At 44.4% G+C, this 23,909-nt stretch overlaps 1 protein-coding gene across 1 annotated transcript in view; it reads right to left on the reverse strand.

Annotated features, from left to right (window-relative positions):
- Window positions 1–6,803: 6,803 nt before the first annotated feature.
- Window positions 6,804–23,909, reverse strand: part of LOC143769757 (protein FRA10AC1) — an 86,353-nt gene continuing 69,247 nt past the window's right edge. Inside the window, exons 12-14 of the mRNA XM_077258603.1 lie at window positions 8,505–8,543; window positions 6,978–7,062; window positions 6,804–6,894 (exon numbers count right to left, since the gene is read on the reverse strand). Coding sequence (XP_077114718.1) covers window positions 6,852–6,894; window positions 6,978–7,062; window positions 8,505–8,543 — 167 coding nt within the window. The 3' untranslated portion in view covers window positions 6,804–6,851. The remainder of the gene's footprint in view (window positions 6,895–6,977; window positions 7,063–8,504; window positions 8,544–23,909) is intronic.

Raw genomic sequence — 23,909 nt, forward strand, 5'->3', positions numbered from 1 at the left:
TGAACTGGATACGCTGAGGGAATGGGAGCCAGTGAAGAGATTTGCAGAGGGGGGAAGCGGAGGAGTAGCGAGGAGAGAGATGAATTAGTCTGGCAGCAGAGTTAAGGATGGACTGGAGAGGTGCAAGGGTGTTAGCAGGGAGGCCGCAGAAAAGGATGTTGCAGTAGTCAAGGCGGGAGACGATGAGGGTATGCACAAGCATTTCAGTAGATTGACGGTTGAGGAAAGGACGGATTCTGGAGATATTTTTGAGCTGGAGGCGACAGGAGGTGGACAGAGCTTGGATGTGCGGTTTGAAGGACAGGGCAGAGTCCAACGCCGCTTAGCAACCCTGGACGCTTGTAGGAGCTTTTTAGTGGTATTATTGTGCCAGGGTTGTCTATTGATACGTCGCACTCTGCCATGGACGAGAGGGGCAACCGTGTCAATAGCTGATGCGAGAGTAGCATTGTAGAAAGTAGCGGCACTGTCTGTGTCATGGAGTGAGGATATGGATGCCAATGGTAGAATGGAGTCCGAGAGTGTGTGGGTGTCTAGGTGTGCAAGGTTTCTGCGTGGGTGCGCATGTTGCTGGACATGGGTGACTGGTGAGGAGGACAGGGATGAGGTGAGCAGATGGTGGTCGGATAGAGGGAGAGGGGAGGTGGTGAAGTTAGAGAGCAGAGACGGGTGAAGTCTAGTGTATGTCCGTCTGTGTGGGTGGCTGCGGAAGACCACTGAGTAAGTCCAAAGGATGAAGTAAGGGACAGAAGTTTGGAGGCTGTTGACTGAAAGGTATCAATGGGGATGTTGAAGTCACCCATGATGATGGTGGGAATGTCAGCAGAGAGAAAGTAAAGAAGCCACGTGGAGAATTGGTCAATAAAGGCAGTGGCCGGGCCTGGAGGTCAGTATGACGGCCACTTAGAGGTTGGAGGGAGAGTAGATGCGGACAGAGTGGACTTCAAAAGGGGAGGATAAGGGAGGGGAGGATAAGAGAGGGAAGAGGTGGGATTGTGTTAAAGGTGCAGTTTGAAGAAAGGAGAAGACCCACTCCTCCACCATGTCTGTTGCCGGGGCGAGGGGTGTGGGTGAAGTGGAGGCCTCAGTTACACAGCGCAGCAGGGGAGGCGGTGTCAGAGGGTGTTAGCCATGTTTCTGTGAGGTCGAGGAAGGCAAGTTTGCGAGAGAAAAAGCTCATGAATCACATAAAGCTTATTGCAGATTGAGCGGGCATTCCAGAGTGCTCCAGAGAGAGGGAGCAGGGGGGTGGGCGTCAGGGGCACGGGTTTTATGTTGGAAAGATTGTGGTAGTTCATATTAGATAGGGAGCGATAGGAGGGGGTAGTAATGGGAGGTATGAGCTGTGGGGGTCCAGGGTTGGGAGATATGTCTCTTACAGTGAGAAGCAGAGAAAGGGAAAGCATGTGGGAGAAAGAGTGGGCGGCTTGTTTTATTAGGACAGATTTGAGGTTGAGGAGCAGGTCAGCAGAGGAGGACAGGTGGGGAGGTAAGAGGAGATGATTATTAGGATAGTGCTGGGGTTTGATAGCAAAGGAGCGAGAGGATTAGTGGAGCAGACACTATAAGGGCATAGGTAAACATGGTGAAGGAGTAAGATGGGTTAATAGAAAAGCTAGGTTCAAGTAATAAGAAGTGCTTACACAGCAGACATACCCAAAAGAGACAGATACATAGAGCGGGTTCCTGACTCCTGCCATGACTAACTGCTTCCTCTCATATCTATTCAAATATTTATCTCATCTCTACATTTTATATGTAACGCTCTCATATCCATAGCACTGACTGATAATCACCACTCTTGCATATAAATCGGTCTACAATCTCTCTCAAATCTTACCCTCCTCATTTTATATGCATAGCTCTCTTTTGCTCACGCCCTCTTTTTAATTATATCTTATCTCCATATCTTATATCTACCTCTATCTTCTATTTCATGTCTTGATCCCCTTGCATTTCGTATCAATCTCTTACTGTGTCTCCTGTCCGTCTCTCGCCGTCTGTGCCTCTTGTCCGTCTCTCGCCGTCTGTGCCTCCTGTCCGTCTCTCGCCTTCTGTGATTCCTGTCCGTCTCTCGCAGTCTGTGCCTCCTTTTCCATCTCTCGCCGTCTGTGCCGCCTGTCCGTCTCTCGCCGTCTGTGCCTCCTGTCCGTCTCTCGCCGTCTGTGCCTCCTGTCAGTCTCTCACTCTGTGCTTCCTTTCTGTCTCTCTCCGTCTGATTCCTGTCCGTCTCTCGCTTTCTGTGCCTCCTGTCCATCTGTGATTCCTGTCCGTCTCTCACTCTCTGTGCCTCCTGTCCATCTGTGATTCCTGTCCGTCTCTCGCTCTGTGCCTACTGTCCATCTCTCGCTCTCTGTGCCTACTGTCCATGTCTCGCTCTGTGCCTCCTGTCCATCTCTCGCTCTCTGTACCTCCTGTCCATCTCGCCCGCAGTGCCTCCTGTCCGTCTCTCGCAGTCTGTGTCTCCTTTTCCATCTCTCGCCGTCTGTGCCTCCTGTCCGTCATTTGCCGTCTGTGCCTCCAGTCAGTCTCTCGCCATCTGTGCCTCCAGTCAGTCTCTCGCCGTCTGTGCCTCCTGTCAGTCTCTCGCCGTCTGTGCCTCCTGTCAGTCTCTCACTCTGTGCCTTTCTGTCTCTCACCGTCTGATTCCTGTGTCTCGCTTTCTGTGCCTCCTGTCCATCTGTGATTCCTGTCCGTCTCTCACTCTCTGTGCCTCCTGTCCATCTGTGATTCCTGTCCGTCTCTCGCTCTGTGCCTACTGTCCATCTCTCGCTCTCTGTGCCTACTGTCCATGTCTCGCTCTGTGCCTCCTGTCCATCTCTCGCTCTCTGTACCTTCTGTCCATCTCGCCCGCAGTGCCTCCTGTCCATCTCTCGCTCTCTGTGCCTCCTGTCCATCTCTCGCTCTCTGTGCCTCCTGTCCATCTCGCTCGCTGTGCCTTCTGTCCATCTCTCGCTCTCTGTGCCTCCTGTCCATGTTTCGCTCTCTGTGCCTCCTGTCCATGTTTCGCTCTCTGTGCCTCCTGTCCATGTTTCGCTCTCTGTGCCTCCTGTCCATCTCGCTCTCAGTGCCTCATGTCCATCTCTCCGATGAATCATAGTCTTTGCACTTTAGTGTAAAAATAGTTTGAATAGAGACTTAAGTTTGCATCTTGTTCTCATTTTTCCTTATTTAGCTTGCTCCTTTTAAAAAAAAAAAAAAGTAAGTCAACTGTACTTAGTTTCATATTTTTTGCTCGTTTGATAATGTGGTCCCGGTTTTCCTTATCCATAGGTTTTTACCCCAATTCATTGTTTGCGACTTTTCAACAAAACAGATTGCAAAACATTTTGAGCAATTGCACTCCAGTTCCCTCCTGCAGTACAAAATCTAATTTTACTTTTGCAAAGTTAAAAACTAGCATTCAACATTTTAAATTATTTGTGTTTTTTTTGCTCTAAAAGAGGCAAAAAAGGTAATAGACAAAAAAAAACCCCAAAAACTCATGAGTGCTACAATGAAAAAGGTAGATTAAAAACCGGCAAAGGTCACAAGACAAAAAATAAAAGTCGCCTAAAATAAAATACAAGTGATGAATTGGGAACATTGGGTCATATATCATATCCATCTTTCGCTCTCTCTTACAGCTATCTCCCTCTCATATCTCTTCTCTTTCATATCTATCGGTATACACACACAAACACAAGGACTATTCATGTGCTAGTCAGTACAAGCCGACAGACAACATTCCTCTTAACATTTACGACATGAAGTACATGAAATCTCGTAATTTTGAAATCCATCTCATATTCCTTCCTATAAATATTTACAGTGCACTGCAACTTAATTTAAGAGAATGCAATAGATGTTATTTCCATGTCTCAGCTTTGCACCTGAAGAAGCCAGGCAGCGCAAGAGAAAGACGAGTTACATAAAGATAAGCTGCTTGTTGTATATTGGATTTGGCTTTTAACAGGGCTTTCAAGATGCAAAAGAATTAACCTCAAATTCTCCTTAGAGATGGACGTTCCTTAACTGAGAATTGCACTATCCTGAACATACCCCCATCTGGTGGATCACATAGTTGCATTACTACTAAGGAATAAGGCCCCATTACATCTTATTTTTAAGCTTTTGTGGTAGCTTGCCCTATCTAAAAAGTTTAATCTACACTTATAGTCATGTGCAAAAGTTATAAGCAGGGGTGGAAACACTGCAAAGTAAAATTGTAAAAAAAAAATTTAAAAAATAGAAGTGTTAATAGATCATTTTTATTAATTACTAAAATGCAAAGTAAAAGAGCAGAAGAGAAATCTACATCAAATCAATATTTGGTGTGATCGCCTTTGCCTTCAAATCTGCTGACATTTTTCTCATTACTTGTACACGATTTTTGATGGAACTCAGCAGGGAGGTCGTTCCAAACATCTTCGAGAACTAAGCACAGATTTTCTGTGGATGTAGACCTGCGAAAATTGGAGTTAATGATGTTGAGAACAGGGCTCTGTGGGACCAGATCATCATTTCCAGGACTTCTTTTTCTTCTTTAACCTAATAAAAAAAGTTCTTAAAGAACAATTTCCAAAATGCTTTTAATTAGTGAACGTATAAATACACATGTTGTATAATTTAAGTGTAATAAAATACAGATCGCTGTCATCCCCAGTTTCCAGCGCCGATCCGGGCTCTTCTCAGACACATTATTGCAGGATCACAAGAGGGTTCGTCGGTGAATCGGAAATCGTTTTTTTCAAAGTAAATCTATGGATCCTTGTTCTGATGTTGCATAGGCTTCCATTGGGATGGTGTCCTCTAGGTCACAAACAAATACCAGTCAGAGTCAGAATTTCAGTCACGTGAGTCAGAAGAAGACTGGAGAGGCACTGGAAACCGGAAAGATGGCAATCGGAATTATACTGCACTTACAATACAAAACATATATTAAGACAGGATAAGCAAATATAAAATGTCTTGAGAATGCTTCTTTCATGACATTAGCTGTATGTTTGCGTCTGCTGTCCTGCTGCAAAATGAATTTAGAGCCTGATGCCTCCCTGATGCTATTGTGTCATGGATACTTAGTTGTCTATATTTCTCAGCACTGAGGACAACATTAATTCTAAATTCCTAAATCCATTTGCTGAAATGTAGCCCCAAACTTCTAAGGACTCTCCACCATGCTTCACTGTTACCTGCAGACACCTATTATTGTGCCGCTCTCCAGCCCTTAGGCAAACATGTTACAGACACATATTTCACATTTTGACTCATCAGTCCAGAGTACTTGCTGATATTTTTCCTGCACCCTAGTTCCTATGTTTTCATCCATAGTTGAGTCACTTGTCTTTGTTTTCACGTCAAGGGTATGGGTTTTGGTTGCAATACATCCATAAAGACCATTTCTGATAAGGCTTCTCCAAACAGTAGATTGGTGAATCTGAGTTCCAATGGTAGATCCCAGTTCTGAGCTGATGGCACTGCTGGATATATTCCGATTTCAAAGGGAATCATGATGTGTCTTCCATCTATCTGTAGCACTAAGTTTCCTTGGCTGGAAACTGGCCCTCAACATTGCCCATTTCTTGGTGCTTCTTCAAAAGAACTAGAACACCACATCTTGAAATCCAAGTCTACTTTGATATCTTTGCCTGAGACAGAACCTTGCTGATGTAGTAGAACTACCTTGTGTCATGCTGCTGTGATCAGTATTGTCATAGTGTTTGATCTGTGACATCAGTCTTCCATCAGTCTTGTCTTTTTCTCACCTAGTTTTAAGCCTCTTATACAGCTTCTGTTTCAGTTAATGACTTCAACCTACATATGAAAATGATGCTCATTATCATCTGTTTGATATATTTAGCTATTCATACACCTTACTATTGTCCTATTAAATCCTTGTCTTTGAGCATGTGTACCTAGAAGAATTTATGCTGTTTTGAAGGCAAAAAGCGGCCACACCAAATATTGATTTGATTTAGATTTCTCTTTTGTTCATTCACTGTGAACTAGCACTATTAGCACTTTTACTTTTGAAAACATTTTTACTTTGCAATATATTATCTAAAACTTTTCTGGTTTTGCCTACATACGTTTTGGAGTCGATCATGGTATGCTAGGACCTGTAGCTCCACAGCTAAAGAATAAAAGATTGCGTTGGTCCTAATTCAATTGGACTGCTTCTTTAGTGGTCAATAAAAGGGCATTCCCATTTGAAGCATATCTATTAGCTGTCTGCTAGACATAAATTCCTTATTGGTGGGCATCTACATTCGGACCCTGACTTATCAACCCGTTTGGCAATCTTGCCAACTAAAATGGTTTTAAAGGGTTTTTTGGTCTCTCTCCACTGAAGAGTTTGGGAGTTACTGAAGGATGGTGTCCAGTCTGCACACCTACCATATCATGCAGATATGCCATATAGCCTTCAGACGGGGATACTCTCTTTAAGGCTACATCTACGTAGGTACTTTTTTGATTGTTCAAAGTCTCAACGGTGTGAAAATCAAGTATCTGGTATCAAGGAAGAGAGACTCTAGCTGTTGAGTCTGTAGGGGGAAACTCCGTAAGAAGAGGCTTTTTACAACCATTCATAGCCCACCACTGGACCACTTACCCACATTCCTGGACTGGCTGCGAATCTCTTGCCTGAACTTGATAGTCTCGTATAATTTTATTACGCTGTCCAGTTTCAGTCAAGAAACCCAAGTTCAGTTTATGCATTGTGGTCCGTATTTGCACAGAGAAAAACGGATATATGAAACCAGTCTAAGGAAAATTAAGTTGTATCCACCTACTGTACATGCAAGTTTATATCTCAATAGATATTACAGTAATTAAAATAACAGAACTTTATTAAAACCATTGGCGATAATTTACAGAAACATATCCTGGAAGTACTCATCAAACTCTTCTTCCCTGCAACAAAATAGAGAATAGATTAAACGACTGTATAGATTTCATCCTAGTACAAATAAGCCATAATGAAATATCAGCGTCACCTGGTTTTCTCATCTGTCTCTTGCTGGGGGCCTTTCCAGATCTCATTGGAAACTTCATCATCATCATCGTCTTCCTTATTGTCATCTGCGTATAAATTTAGTGATAAAAGTAAGAGGATTCATCACCACCTCGGTTACATTATAGCCATTTCAGGCATTGAAGTGAATCCGTTAATCTTTTTTTTTTGCGCGGTGACCTACAAGTCAACTGTGAATTCAGGTCATGTGAGTCTTTCTAACATGGGTGGAAGTAAAACAAATGTTAAAATAGTAAATAAATGAAGTTCTTTCTATACATCGCATCCATGATAATAAAATGGTTAAACATAGTTATATGTATAAAGAACAGTTTAGGTGGCGATGACACCCTTTATCATGATAATAGTATTTATTAGTAGGATTCCATAAATTAAGGTTGCCGTTGACAATACTATATAAAACGATCCCTGAAGTTCTGCAGATGACCAAATCCATGAAGACACCCTGAAGATTGTTTTCTTGGCCAGACTACTACAGGAAGATATAGTATGGATTCATCTCTGTTAAATAATGGCTGACAGTCTAGGAAATGAGATCCACTATCTGGGGTAAAGTAATAAAATTTGCTATAAAGAAGGTGACTGAGCAAATCTTGGCCTGTGAGCCATACTTATAGAACGCCAGTCCAAAACTCAGATAATCTGTGTTCGATCTCATAATTGCATATCTAAGAGGCCGATTCATCAAGTTCTTTATGATTTACCAATCATTAATGATTTTGATGCATCTTTCCAGCTGTCCATGCAACACAATCTGTACTCTCTATGAGCAGGAGTACATTTTGTTTCTAAAATTTGCGTCAATTTACACTAATTTACAATATAGTGTATGTCTTAGGATTAGTTGGCCCAAACACCACTCGCTGAGCCCAATCTATTTTTTTATTTTGTCCAACTACATGTTGTGTAAAATTAGCAATTCTTATAGAGCAGAAAACTGGTAAGGAAAGGTGTTGGAGGTTTGGGTCAGACTTATTCCATAATGAATGCCTTCAAGAGATGGCTCCGATATATATAGCCGTACAGTGGCATATGTATTGACTTTTATTATAAAAAAAATAAAGTCTACTGCACGGTATATTATATTTTTTTACACTTTCCTATTCAGTAGAAAAACGTATGCAGATGCATGTTGGCCAAGAGTTTGAAAAAAACAAACACACACACTTTTCTGGCATATCTTGGGTACATGGGAGACTAAAGACTATGTACACTCCAACTTCACATTGGGGAAAATTGTCGCTGTAGACCTATGATGGGTACAAGAACGAGACGAGTACAGAACTGTATCCGTACACAGTTGTTGGGGCACAATAGTGTCATCATGGGCGGCTTGCAAACTCCTGAATCACAAGGACAATCTAACACTTACTGCTTATACAAAAGTAACTGTTTACTACAAAAATAAAGCAAAAAAAACAAAAACAAACCCAAAACAATTCAGTTTTCTATAACGAGGGGCCATAAATGTTTTTTTTTTTGTACTTACCCGATTCACTGGACTCTTCACATCTGGTTGAGGATTTGGCTGAAAGAGAAAAAAAATTGTTGGAAAATGACAAATTGCCGGAATATCTGGACAAACCTTCTACTTAGCTGATGAGTTACAGTGGGGCAAAAAAGTATTTAGTCAGTCAGCAATAGTGCAAGTTCCACCACTTAAAAAGATGAGAGGCGTCTGTAATTTACATCATAGGTAGACCTCAACTATGGGGGACAAACTGAGAAAAAAAAATCCAGAAAATCACATTGTCTGTGTTTTTATCATTTTATTTGCATATTCTGGTGGAAAATAAGTATTTGGTCAGAAACAAACAATCCAGATTTCTGGCTCTCACAGACCTGTAACTTCTTCTTTAAGAGTCTCCTCTTTCCTCCACTCATTACCTGTAGTAATGGCACCTGTTTAAACTTGTTATCAGTATAAAAAGAAACCTGTGCACACCCTCAAACAGTCTGACTCCAAACTCCACTATGGTGAAGACCAAAGAGCTGTCAAAGGACACCAGAAACAAAATTGTAGCCCTGCACCAGGCTGGGAAGACTGAATCTGCAATAGCCAACCAGCTTGGAGTGAAGAAATCAACAGTGGGAGCAATAATTAGAAAATGGAAGACATTCAAGACCACTGATAATCTCCCTCGATCTGGGGCTCCACGCAAAATCCCACCCCGTGGGGTCAGAATGATCACAAGAACGGTGAGCAAAAATCCCAGAACCACGCGGGGGGACCTAGTGAATGAACTGCAGAGAGCTGGGACCAATGTAACAAGGCCTACCATAAGTAACACACTACGCCACCATGGACTCAGATCCTGCAGTGCCAGACGTGTCCCACTGCTTAAGCCAGTACATGTCCGGGCTCGTCTGAAGTTTGCTAGAGAGCATTTGGATGATCCAGAGGAGTTTTGGGAGAATGTCCTATGGTCTGATGAAACCAAACTGGAACTGTTTGGTAGAAACACAACTTGTCGTGTTTGGAGGAAAAAGAATACTGAGTTGCATCCATCAAACACCATACCTACTGTAAAGCATGGTGGTGGAAACATCATGCTTTGGGGCTGTTTCTCTGCAAAGGGGCCAGGACGACTGATCCGGGTACATGAAAGAATGAATGGGGCCATGTATCGTGAGATTTTGAGTGCAAACCTCCTTCCATCAGCAAGGGCATTGAAGATGAAACGTGGCTGGGTCTTTCAACATGACAATGATCCAAAGCACACCGCCAGGGCAATGAAGGAGCGGCTTCGTAAGAAGCATTTCAAGGTCCTGGAGTGGCCTAGCCAGTCTCCAGATCTCAACCCTATAGAAAACCTTTGGAGGGAGTTGAAAGTCCGTGTTGCCAAGCGAAAAGCCAAAAACATCACTGCTCTAGAGGAGATCTGCATGGAGGAATGGGCCAACATACCAACAACAGTGTGTGGCAACCTTGTGAAGACTTACAGAAAACGTTTGACCTCTGTCATTGCCAACAAAGGATATATTACAAAGTATTGAGATGAAATTTTGTTTCTGACCAAATACTTATTTTCCACCATAAAATGCAAATAAAATGATAAAAAAACAGACAATGTGATTTTCTGGATTTTTTTTTCTCAGTTTGTCTTCCATAGTTGAGGTCTACCTATGATGTAAATTACAGACGCCTCTCATCTTTTTAAGTGGTGGAACTTGCACTATTGCTGACTGACTAAATACTTTTTTGCCCCACTGTATCTCTGATGTGCATTCATAGGATTTATCTCTAAATGGAAGAAATGCGTCATTCTGTATTGGATTGTATAAACTCAAGGAATAAAAATGGTTTTCTTTTCCAAAATAGACCATAAATTCTTATCAATACATTAGCAATTCTCCATTTTTGGAAATTAAATCTTTCAGTCTAGGTACCATCCTAAACATATTCACTATCATAATACTACAGGAGCTGCATGTAAAGATGGGCACATGACTGTCAGCCCAACAATATTCGTTCAGAGCCCAGCTACAAATGCATACTCGGCTTGGTTGAGAATACATGTGCTGTTAACTGGGAGGATAGACCACTGCCAGAGACCTCTGGTGGCAGCTTCTTTCCTTTGCGCATAAAGGATAGGGCATGTTGAAAATGAAGTCAGTGCACCCTCATGTACTTTAGATGGTCAGTGGGTCCAGCAGAATCGGTGGTTTCTGCGGATAATCGTCTATAATGTACTGGTTTATGCCATTGTTCTTAACACCTTTCCTCCCTAGCATATAATACTATGTCATGAGGACGGTGCGAATATATGGAGAGAGCTCAAGAGCTAAGCCCGATCTATACAGGGAAGATACTGGCTGTGTTATACAGCCAACACCTGACTATAACAGCAGCAATCAGAGCTAGCTCTGATCTCTACTGTGTAACCACTAAAAATTCCTGTTAATCTCACGGGTTATGGCATTTAAAGGGTTATTTTTAACCAGCCGGTTTCAGAACATCACTTGCAAGCTCTATAGCTCTCCCCGCTTAGATAACAGCAGAGGTGGCCTGTAACCTAGGTAACATGTAGTAAACTATAATATAGTAAAGGAGTTGATTTTTAACAAGAGGTTAATTGCAAAGTTGCTTCTTTTTAGGAGCTTTTTTGCAATTGTACCTATTTATGATGATGAGAAAACCCATTTAAGTTACGCAATCCGTTTGGGGCGTCTGTTTTTGGTGCCCATCTCCGCCCCGGAACATGATTGCAGGGTGCAGAGGGGTTACCTTGGCTGTGAGAGGCCTACTGAAGGTCCTCCAAAACCACCATATTGGTACTCCTATGAAACCCAGCCACATTCTAGGCTGTTATTTTCACTACACAGCATAAGCGATCAATTGCAAGATCAAAGACACTATGGGGACTAAAAAATAAAGTGAAAAGTAATTACAAAATGCTTTTTCATTCCGCCTTTACTTCAATACAGAAAAAATAAGCGTATTTGCTACCACCGCTTCTGTGAAAGTATGATCTTTAAAAAAAAGAAACTGGTGTAACAAATAAAAAAAAGTGAAAATAAAAGAACCAGAATTGCTGTTTCTCAGTCACTGAAACTCTCCAAAAAAATGCAGGCAGCGACTATTGGAGTGATGAATAACAGGTGGAGGCTCGGGGGTATGCTCCATGGCTGCCGCCCCCCACTATCCTGCAGCAGAGAGATGAAGACCATTCCCTCCAGGCTATGAGCGGATTTATCTCCTAACACAGCAGGACAGATAGGCGTTCGTCCTGACGGCATGTGTAGAAGTAAACACAGAGTGCGCCATAAGTCCAGAGCAAAACTAACACTCATGTTAAAGAGTCAGCATTCTAAATACAAAGGAACATTACATCTTATATATCCTAGAATACAGATATGTAAATCTATAGACATACACAGACCGTTATGTCAGTCACACTAACGTGGACTGTGCTGACTATGACAGGTCAGATTATAGCACCTAACAATGAAGGCAAAACATATCCAGGGCCAGAGGGAGTGGAGCACACCACCGGCGTCACACCTGCCATCCAGAACAGGGCACACACCGGTCATAAGTAGGGCAGCAAAAGGGCGACTGATTAGCTGTTAATGCAGAACTATATAAAAGTTGGGTGACAATCTGAGACCATATCGTAACAGCCGAGGAAATTTGAGTGCCTCATCAGTGAAGCGCTGCGGGAGCATCATTACTGAGGCACAAAGGGAGAATCACTACTGAGGAACTTGGGGAGCATCATTACTGAGGCGTTACAGGAGCTTCATTACTGAGGCGGTACGGGAGCATCATTACTGAGGCGGTACGGGAGTATCATTACTGAGGCGGTACGGGAGCATCAATACTGAGGCGGTAAGGGAGCTTCATTACTGAGGCGGTACAGGAGCATCATTACTGAGGCGGTACAGGAGCATCATTACTGAGGCGGTACGGGAGCATCAATACTGAGGCGGTACGGGAGCATCAATACTGAGGCGGTACGGGAGCATCATTACTGAGGCGCTGCAGGAGCTTCATTACTGAGGCGGTATGGGAGCTTCATTACTGAGGCGCTGCAGGAGCTTCATTACTAAGCGTTACAGGAACTTCATTACTGAGGCAGTACGGGAGCATCATTACTGAGGCGTTATGGAAGCTTCATTACTGAGGAGGTACGGGAGCATCATTACTGAGGCGCTGCAGGAACTTCATTACTAAGCATTACAGGAGCTTCATTACTGAGGCGGTACGGGATCATCATTACTGTGGCTGTACGGGAGCATCAATTCTGAGGCTGTATGGGAGCATCATTACTGAGGCATTACAGGAGCTTCATTACTGAGGCGGTACGGAACATCATTACTGAGGCGCTGCAGGAGCTTCATTACTAAGCGTTACAGGAGCTTCATTACTGAGGCAGTACGGGAGCATCATTACTGAGGCGTTATGGAAGCTTCATTACTGAGGAGGTACGGGAGCATCATTACTGAGGCGCTACAGGAACTTCATTACTAAGCATTACAGGAGCTTCATTACTGAGGCGGTACGGGATCATCATTACTGTGGCTGTACGGGAGCATCAATTCTGAGGCTGTATGGGAGCATCATTACTGAGGCATTACAGGAGCTTCATTACTGAGGCGGTACGGAACATCATTACTGAGGCGCTGCAGGAGCTTCATTACTAAGCGTTACAGGAGCTTCATTACTGAGGCAGTACGGGAGCATCATTACTGAGGCGCTGCAGGAGCTTCATTACTAAGGTGTTACAGGAGCTTCATTACTGAGGCAGTACGGGAGCATCATTACTGAGGCGGTACGGGAGCATCATTACTGAGGCGCTGCAGGAGCATCATTACTGAGGTGTTACAGGCACTTCATTAATGAGGCGGTACGGGAGCATCATTACTAAGGCGGTACGGAAGCTTCTTTAATGAGGCGCTGCGGGAGCATCATTACTGAGGAGGTACGGGAACATCATTACTGAGGCGGTACGGAAGCTTCATTACTGAGGCGCTGCAGGAGCTTCATTACTAAGGCGTTACAGGAGCTTCATTACTGACGCAGTACGGGAGCATCATTACTGAGGCGGTACGGGAGCATCATTACTGAGGCGCTGCAGGAGCATCATTACTGAGGTGTTACAGGCACTTCATTAATGAGGCGGTACGGGAGCATCATTACTAAGGCGGTACGGAAGCTTCTTTAATGAGGCGCTGCGGGAGCATCATTACTGAGGCGGTACGGGAGCATCATTACTGAGGTGGTTCGGTAGAATCATTACTGAGGCATTATGGAAGCATCATTACTGAGGCGCTGCAGGAGCTTCATTACTAAGCATTACAGGAGCTTCATTACTGAGGCGGTACGGGAGCATCATTACTGAGGCGTTACAGGAGCTTCATTACTGAGGCGTTACGGGATCATCATTACTGTGGCTGTACGGGAGCATCAATTCTGAGGCTGTATGGGAGCATCATTACTGAGGCATTACAGGAGCTTCATTACTGAGGCGGTACGGGAACATCATTACTGAGGCGCTGCAGGAGCTTCATTATTAAGCGTTACAGGAGCTTCATTACTGAGGCGGTACGGGAGCCTCATTACTAAGGTGTTACAGGAGCTTCATTACGGAGGCAGTACGGGAGCATCATTACTGAGGTGGTTTGGGAGCATCATTACTGAGGCAATGCGGGAGCTTCATTACTGAGGCGGTACGGGAGCATCATTACTGAGGCGCTGCGGGAGCTTCATTACTGAGGCGTTATGGAAGCTTCATTACTGAGGAGGTACGGGAACATCATTACTGAGGCGGTACGGAAGCTTCATTACTGAGGCGCTGCAGGAGCTTCATTACTAAGGCGTTACAGGAGCTTCATTACTGACGCAGTACGGGAGCATCATTACTGAGGCGGTACGGGAGCATCATTACTGAGGCGCTGCAGGAGCATCATTACTGAGGTGCTGCAGGAGCATCATTACTGAGGTGTTACAGGCACTTCATTAATGAGGCGGTACGGGAGCATCATTACTAAGGCGGTACGGAAGCTTCTTTAATGAGGCGCTGCGGGAGCATCATTACTGAGGCGGTACGGGAGCATCATTACTGAGGTGGTTCGGTAGAATCATTACTGAGGCATTATGGAAGCTTCAGTACTGAGGCGCTGTGGGAGCTTCATTACTCAGGCGGTACGGGAGCATCATTACTGAGGCGCTGCGGGAGCTTCATTACTGAGGCGTTATGGAAGCTTCATTACTGAGGAGGTACGGAAGCATCATTACTGAGGCGGTACGGAAGCTTCATTACTGAGGAGCTAGGGGAGCATCATTACTGAGACGCTGCAGGAGCTTCATTACTAAGGCGTTACAGGAGCTTCATTACTGAGGAAGTACGGGAGCATCATTACAGAGGCGGTACGGGAGCATCATTACAGAGGCGGTACGGGAGCATCATTACTGAGGCGCTGCAGGAGCATCATTACTGAAGTGTTACAGGAGCTTCATTAATGAGGCGGTACGGGAGCATCATTACTAAGGCGGTACGGAAGCTTCTTTAATGAGGCGCTGTGGGAGCATCATTCATTACTGTAATAGATGAAAGTTCAGCTCACTCAATGCACGAATCACACGGTCTGTGTTTAATGAGAGGAAAACGAACAAATATTCAGCTGCCACAATCCAAATAAAATAATTGATATCTTTATTGAATAATGAACACAAAATATGAACAAGACACAGCGTGTAGATAAGATACAAGTTTCAGATCAATTGTGATCCTTCATGGCATCACACCATGGTGAAGGATCATAGCTGATCTGAAACGCGTCGCTCATCTACTCTTAAATAGCATAAAGGGGCCCAGCAACATTTTTGTTGTTTTACAAATAAATTAGTATATATTGATGCATACTTCACCTCAAAAATATTTTCCGGATCTGTACATTCCTAAACCAAGACTCTGCAAAAACCCTAGTCCATGCCCTGATCATCTCCCACCTTGACTACTGCAACCTCCTGCTCTGTGGCCTCCCCTCTAACACTCTCGCACCCCTTCCAATCTATTCTAAACTCTGCTGCCCGACTAATACACCTGTCTTCCCGCTATTCCCCGGCCTCTCCCCTCTGTCAATCCCTTCACTGGCTCCCAGTTACCCAAAGACTCCAGTTCAAAACCCTAACCATGACATACAAAGCCATACACAACCTGTCTCCTCCATACATCTGTGACCTCGTCTCCCGGTACTTACCTGCACGCAACCTCCGATCCTCACAAGATCTCCTTCTCAACTCCCCTCTAATCTCCTCTTCCCACAATCGCATACAAGATTTCTCCTGTGCATCCCCCATACTCTGGAACTCTCTACCCCAACAAATCAGAATCTCTCCTACAGTGGAAACCTTCAAAAAGAACCTGAAGACCCACCTCTTCCGACAAGCCTACAACCTGCAGTAACCACCGATCAACCAAACCACTGCACGACCAGCTCTATCCTCACCTACTGTATCCTCACCCATCCCTTGTAGATTGTGAGCCCTCGTGGGCAGGGTCCTCTCTCCTACTGTACCAGTTGTGACTTGTATTGTTTAAGATTATTGTACTTGATTTATTATGTATACCCCTCCTCACATGTAAAGCGCCATGGAATAAATGGCGCTATAATAATAAATAATAATAATACTACACAATGGGGTTTCCGATTACATAGTGAAAAACGATCCGTCTGTAAAGTCACTAAAATTTACCGTATTTATTAATAACTGTACTACCCGGCTTCGCCCGGGTTAATAACTGCTGTTAGCAAAATAGAATGTGTTAACAAAAATTTATTCTGCACACAAAAACCACAAAACAAACAGATATAAATGTAATTATTAAAAGGCAAAAACTAAGCTAATAGAAGCATTTCACAACATATATTTCAACACCAGAGATATTCCACACAGATTTAACTAAATTGGCCAAGTAATGTGAAGTAATCGTCTACTACTTATTCGAGAGCCTTTTCATAAACGACATTCTTAGTTTTTCCTTCAGGTGCCACCAACACACCCTAACTGACATGCTATTACCTCACACAAGCTTGGTTATACTGAGAATGTCCTTTGTTGCCTATATTAACCAATCAGAGCTCAGATTAATTAACTGTAGCAAAATAGAAGCTGAGCTGTGATGGGTTGCTATTGGCAGCCTGCTAAATCCCCAGCCAACAGGAAGCCCTCCCCCCTGGCAGTATATATTAGCTCACACATACACATAATAGACAGGTCATGTGACTGACAGCTGCCGTATTTCCTATATGGTACATTTGTTGCTCTTGTAGTTTGTCTGCTTATTAATCAGATTTTTATTTTTGAAGGATAATACCAGACTTGTGTGTGTTTTAGGGTGAGTTTTGAGAGATGAGTTTTGTGTGTCGAGTTGCATGTGACAGGTTAGCGTAGCAAGTTTTGCGCGTGGCGAGTTTTATGTGTGGTGCATTTTGAGTATGTGCAAGTTTTGTGTGAGGCAACTTTTGCATGTGTTGCAACTTTTGTGCATGTGGCAATTTTTCCGCGTGTGCAAGCTTTGCGTGTGGCGAGTTTTCCATGAGGTGAGTTTTGCGTGTGGCGAGTTTTCCGTGTGGCTAGTTTTGTGTGAGTGTAGTTTTGCGTGTGGCGAGTTTTGCATGTGGCGAATTTTGCATGTGGCGAGTTTTGCGCGTGGTGAGTTTTGAGCGGCGACTTTTGTGTTTTGACTTTTATGTGGCGAGGTTGGTGTATGTGTGGTGAAATGTGTGCTGAGGGTGGTATATGTGTTCAAGCACGTGGTAGTGTGTGGTGCATTTTGTGTGTGTGTTCATATCCCCGTGTGTGGTGAGTATCCCATGTCGGGGCCCCACCTTAGCAACTGTACGGTATATACTCTTTGGCGCCATCGCTCTCACTCTTTAAGTCCCCCTTGTTCACATCTGGCAGCTGTTAATTTGCCTCCCAACACTTTTCCTTTCACTTTCTCCCCATTATGTAGATAGGGGCAAAATGGTTTGGTGAATTGGAACGCGCGGGGTTAAAATTTCACCTCACAATATAGCCTATGACTCTCGGGGTCCAGACGTGTGACTGCAAAATTTTGTGGCTGTAGCTGCGACAGTGCAGGTGCCAATCCCGGACATACACACACACATACACACACACACATTCATACACACATACATACACACACACATACACAAACACATTCAGCTTTATATATTAGATTTCAGATCTGTCACCTCTTGTGACTTCATGAAATGACAATGTAGCAGTTTTTATGCATCTTTATTGTGCTGCTCCTGTTATTCCTCCTGGAACTTTACAGATAAACCGACAAGTGGGTGTTACCAGCTGGGGAGCGTGTCCAGTCTGTCATTATCCAATCAGTGCAGTGTGTATCTGACCGCCCATGGACACGCCCCAACACATAGTTGTCAATTTATTCATTATTTTCTAGGAGGAATAACATATTGCACAGTTATGAGAAAAGACGCCCCACAATTGTCATCTCATGGCAAATTCAGCTAAAACAGAGCTGACCGGAGCGGTGACTGACCCCAGAAATCATCTTTACATGACACTCATTGTGTAGTCATCCTTCAACCATTACAAAATCCACCTTTCACACACACAGAAAAAGCCTTCCATAGAGTGATGGGGCAAAGTTCTGTCTGAGGACATTAATCCTGTCCGGGTTGGTGCGGTTCATACACCTCTGGCCTAGAATAAAGGCAGCACAAATACTGACAAAAGTAGAACACAACGTGCCCCGATGTTTGAGCGCTGGCAACCAAACTACAAGTAGCAAATGAAATAAACGCCCAAACAAGATCTCCAGAGTTCTTTGTTTTTGCATTTTTGGTCAGTTCATCCAAGTCTTACAGCGACGAAAAAAAAAAAAAAAAGTATGAGCTGTTTTTAGTTTTTTTTTTTTTTTTAACAAAACAAGTGGTAATTTCGAATGACACCAATCAATTTGCCATAAAATGTATAAAAATCCCTGGAAATAAATTCAAACTAGAGTAGAAAGAAACATAACAAAAATGCCATTCCAACGTCATTCCGCCATTGTTTTTTGGGAGTTTTGTTTTTTTAAGTGTTCTTTAACAGTAAAAGAAATGATCTGGCAACATTCTCCACATCAGTATAAGATGGGCAATACCATACAGGTAATTATACATACACTAGATGGTGGCCCGATTCTAACGCATCGGGTATTCTAGAATATGTATGTATGTATGTATATAGCAGCCACATAGTATGTAGCACAGGCCACGTAGTATATAGGAGCCATGTAGTATATAGCAGACAAATACTACGTGGCCTGTGCTATATACTATGTGGCTGCTATATACATACATACATACATATTCTAGAATACCCGATGCGTTAATACAGGCCACGCAGTATATAACATAGGCCAAACAGTATATAACAGCTCACGTACTATATAACACAGCCTACGCAGTATATAGCAGCCACGCAGTATATAACACAGGCGACGTAGTATATAACACAGGCCACATAGTATATAGCACAGCCCACGCAGTATATAACACTGCCCATGTAGTAAATAGCACAGCCCACGCAGTATTTAACACTGCCCATGTAGTATATAGCACAGCCGACGCATGAATATAACACTGCCCATGTAGTATATAGCACAGCCCACGCAGTATATAACACTGCCCATGTAGTATATAGCACAGCCCACTCAGTATATAACACTGCCCATGTAGTATATAGCACAGCCCACGCAGTATTTAACACTGCCCATGTAGTATATAGCACAGCCCACGCAGTATTTAACACTGCCCATGTAGTATATAGCACAGCCCACGCAGTATATAACACTACCCATGTAGTATATAGCACAGCCCACGCAGTATATAACACTGCCCATGTAGTATATAGCAGCCATGTAGTATATAACACTGCCCATGTAGTATATAGCAGCCATGTAGTATATAACACTGCCCATGTAGTATATAGCACAGCCCACGCAGTATGTAGCAGTGTGGGCACCATATCCCTGTTAAAAAATAATAAAAAAAACCAAAAAACCTGCTATACTCACCCTCGGTCGTCCGGCGATGCGCTTGCGCCTGCCGCCATCTTCCGTTCCCAGGATGCATTGCGAAATTACCCAGATGACTTAGCGGTCTCACGAGCGCATCGTCAGACGACCGAGGGTGAGTATAGCAGTTTTTTTTTTTTTTTTATTATTATTTTTAACATGACATATTTTTACTATTGATGAAGCATAGGCAGCATCAATCTACTATATAATTGTCTAAGGGTCACTTCCGTCTGTCCTTCTTTCTTTCTGTCTGTCACGGATATTCATTCGCTGATTGGTCTCGCCAGCTGCCTGTCATGGCTGCCGCGACCAATCAGCAACGGCCACAGTCCGATTAGTCCCTCCCTACTCCCCTGCAGTCGGTGCCAGACGCCGGCGGCTCCATACTCCCCGCAGTCACCGCTCACACAGGGTTAATGCCAGCGGTAACAGACCGCGTTATGCCGCGGGTAACTCACTCCGTTACCGCCGCTATTAACCCTGTGTGACCAAGTTTTTACTATTGACGCTGCCTAAGCAGCGTCAATAGTAAAAGGATCTAATGTTAAAAATAATTAAAAAAAATAAAAAATCATTATATACTCACCTTCCGCCGCCTTTCCCGCTCCTTGCGACCCTCCGGTAACCGCTCCATGCAAGCGGCAGGTTCCGGTGGCAAGGATCGTATGGGAGAAGGACCTGCCATGATGTCACTGTCATGTAACCGCGACGTCATCACAGGCCCTGCGCGCCTGTGCGAGAAGGACCTGCCATGACGTCACAGTCATGTGACCGCGACGTCATCACACCCTGGGACCGGAAGCTGCTGCGTACACCGCGCACAGGCGACAGAACTACAAGTATGGTGAGTATGTTAGAACTACAAGGGGCCCTCGGATCGGAAGGGGAGTATGTTTATTTTTTAACCTGTGACATACGTGGCTGGGCAATATACTACATAGCTGGGCAATATACTACGTGGCTGGGCAATATACTACGTGGCTCTGTGCTGTATACTACGTCACTGGCCAATATACTACGTGGCTGGGCAATATACTACGTCGCTGTGCAATATACTACGTGGCTCTGTGCTGTATACTACGTCACTGGGCAATATACTATGTCACTGGGCAATATACTACGTCGCTGGGCAATATACTACGTGGCTGGGCAATATACTACGTGGGCTGTGCAATATACTACGTGGGCTGTGCAATATACTACGTGGGCTGTGCAATATACTACGTGGCTGGGCTATATACTACGTGGCTGGGCTATATACTACGTGGCTGGGCTATATACTACGTGGCTAGGCTATATACTAGGTCACTGGGCAATATACTACGTGTCTGGGCAATATACTACGTGGCTGGGCAATATACTACGTGGGCTGTGCAATACACTACGTGGGCTGTGCAATACACTACGTGGACATGCATATTCTAGAATACCCGATGTGTTAGAATCGGGCCACCATCTAGTAGTAAGTAGTTGGGGACACATAGGGTTAATAGCAGCGGTAACGGAGTGCGCAACACCACGGCCCGTTACTGCTGCCATTAACCCTGTGTGAGCGGTGACTGGAGGGGATTATGGAGGGGACGCCGGGCACTGACTGCAGGGGAGTAGGGGAGGGACTAATCGGACTGTGCCCGTCGCTGATTGGTCGCGACAGCCATGACAGGCAGCTGCTGAGACCAATCAGCGACGCGGGATTTCCGTGACGAAAGTTGAGGAATGAGGACAGAAAGACGGAAGTACCCCTTAGACAATTATAGGGGGGTCTCGTACGGACCGGTTCCTATCCAGTATACCCCACCTTGCTCCCCTCCAGTGGTAAGCATCGCTCAAGCACTTTACTTGTATTGTGGTGTTTGCATTGTCTCCCACGGTTTCTATTTTAACACATTTGGCTGCTTCCGGATTAGTACTCAGGTGTGGGAGATCACGGTGGGGGAACTGGCAGTGATCCATGTTTTAACCATCCCTTTTCTTAAAATATGTCTTGTACTTATGCACTTTATTATGATTAATTAATAAACTTTTGAACTTTTGCACTATATTTTGGCTCCGCTGGTACTCCTTCTTTTTCAAGTGATTTATATGGAGCTGGTTTGCTCTTTTGGTAGTGGGTCTTTTGAGCACGATTGAGTGTCTTGATTGCCCCATTGTCTGATTATGCCTTGTTTTGTTATTAATTATATATATAGACTAGATGGTGGCCCGATTCTAACGCATTGGGTATTCTAGAATATGCATGTCCACGTAGTATATTGCCCAGCCACGTAGTATATTGCCCAGCCACGTAGTATATTGCCCAGCCACGTAGTTATATTGCCCAGCCACGTAGTATATTGGGCAGCCACGTAGTATATTGCCCAGCCACGTAGTATATTGCCCAGTCACGTAGTATATTGCCCAGTCACGTAGTATATTGCCCAGCCACGTAGTATATTGTCCAGTCACGTAATATACTGCCCAGCCACGTAGTATATTGCCCAGCCACGTAGTATATTGCCCAGTCACGTAGTATATTGCCCAGTCACGTAGTATATTGCCCAGCCACGTAGTATATTGCCCAGTCACGTAGTATATTGCCCAGTCACGTAGTATATTGCCCAGCCAGGTAGTATATTGCCCAGTCACGTAGTATATTGCCCAGCCAGGTAGTATATTGCCCAGCCAGGTAGTATATTGCCCAGTCACGTAGTATATTGCCCAGCCAGGTAGTATATTGCCCAGTCACGTAGTATATTGCCCAGTCACGTAGTATATTGCCCAGTCACGTAGTATATTGCCCAGCCACGTAGTATATTGCACAGCGACGGAGTATACAGCACAGAGCCACGTAGTATACAGACTTAAAATAAAAAATAAACATATACTCACCTTCCGAAGGCCCCTTGAAGTCCTGGCCCTGTGTGCGGTGCACGCGGCAGCTTCCGGTCCCAGGGTTGGTATGAGCGCAGGACCTGTGATGACGTCGCGGTCAGATGACCGTGACATTATGGCAGGTCCTTCTCGCATACTATCCTTGCTACCGGAACCTGCCGCTTGCATGGAGCGGTCACCGAAGCGTCGCGAGGAGCGGGAAAGGTGGTGGATGGTGAGTATAGCAGGTTTTTTTTTTAATTATTTTTAACATGACATTTTTACTATTGATGCTGCATAGGCAGCATCAATAGTAAATACCGTATATACTCGAGTATAAGCCGACCCGAGTATAAGCCGAACCCCCTAATTTTGCAACAAAAAACTGGGAAAACTTATTGACTCGAGTATAAGCCTAGGGTGGAAAATGCAGCAGCTACTGGTAAATTAAAAAAAAAAAATAAAATAATAAAAAAAGTACAATTAATTGAGACATCAGTAGGTTAAGAGTTTTTGAATATCCATATTGACCCAGGAGCCCCATATAATGCTCCATGCAGTTCTTTATGGCCCCATAGATGCCCCATATAATGCTCCATGCAGTTATGGCCCCATAGATGCCCCACAAAATGCTCCATGCAGTTATGGCCCCATAGATGCCCCATATAATGCTCCATGCAGTTATGGCCCCATAGATGACCCACATAATGCTCCATGCAGTTATGGCCCAATAGATGTCCCATATAATAAGCCATGCACTTATGGCCCCATAAGATGTCCCATATAATGCTCCATGCAGTTATGGCCCCATAGATGCCCCACAAAATGCTCCATGCAGTTATGGCCCCATAGATGTCCCATATAATGCTCCATGCAGTTATGGCCCAATAGATGTCCCATATAATAAGCCATGCACTTATGGCCCCATAGATGCCCCATATAATGCTCCATGCAGTTATCGCCCCATAGATGCCCCATATAATGCTCCATGCAGTTATGACCCCATAGATGCCCCATATAATGCTCCATGCAGTTATGGCCCCATAGATGCCCCATATAATGCTCCATGCAGTTATGGCCCCATAAATGCTCCATATAATGCTCCATGCAGTTCTTTACGGCCCCATAGACGCTCCATACAGCATTGTGCCACGTAATGCTGCTGCTGCAATTAAAAAAAAAAAAATCACATACTCCCCTCTCGTCGCTGCTCCTCAGCGTCCCGTCTCTCCGCACTGCCTGTTCAGGCAGAGGGCGGCGCGCACACTAATACTTCATCGCGCCCTCTGACCTGCACAGTCACTGCAAGAGGACGGGAAGACGGAGCGGCGCCCGGCGGATGGAACGCGGACAGGTGAATATGAAATACTTACCTGCTCCTGGCGCTCCTGACGCGTTCTCTGCCTGTCCCATGGTACCGCAGCTTCTTCCTGTAATGAGCGGTCACCGGTACCGCTCATTACAGTAATGAATATGCGGCTCCACCCCTATGG

The sequence above is a fragment of the Ranitomeya variabilis genome, chromosome 4, assembly GCF_051348905.1.
Source record: "Ranitomeya variabilis isolate aRanVar5 chromosome 4, aRanVar5.hap1, whole genome shotgun sequence".
NCBI classification, from domain to species: Eukaryota; Metazoa; Chordata; class Amphibia; order Anura; family Dendrobatidae; genus Ranitomeya; species Ranitomeya variabilis.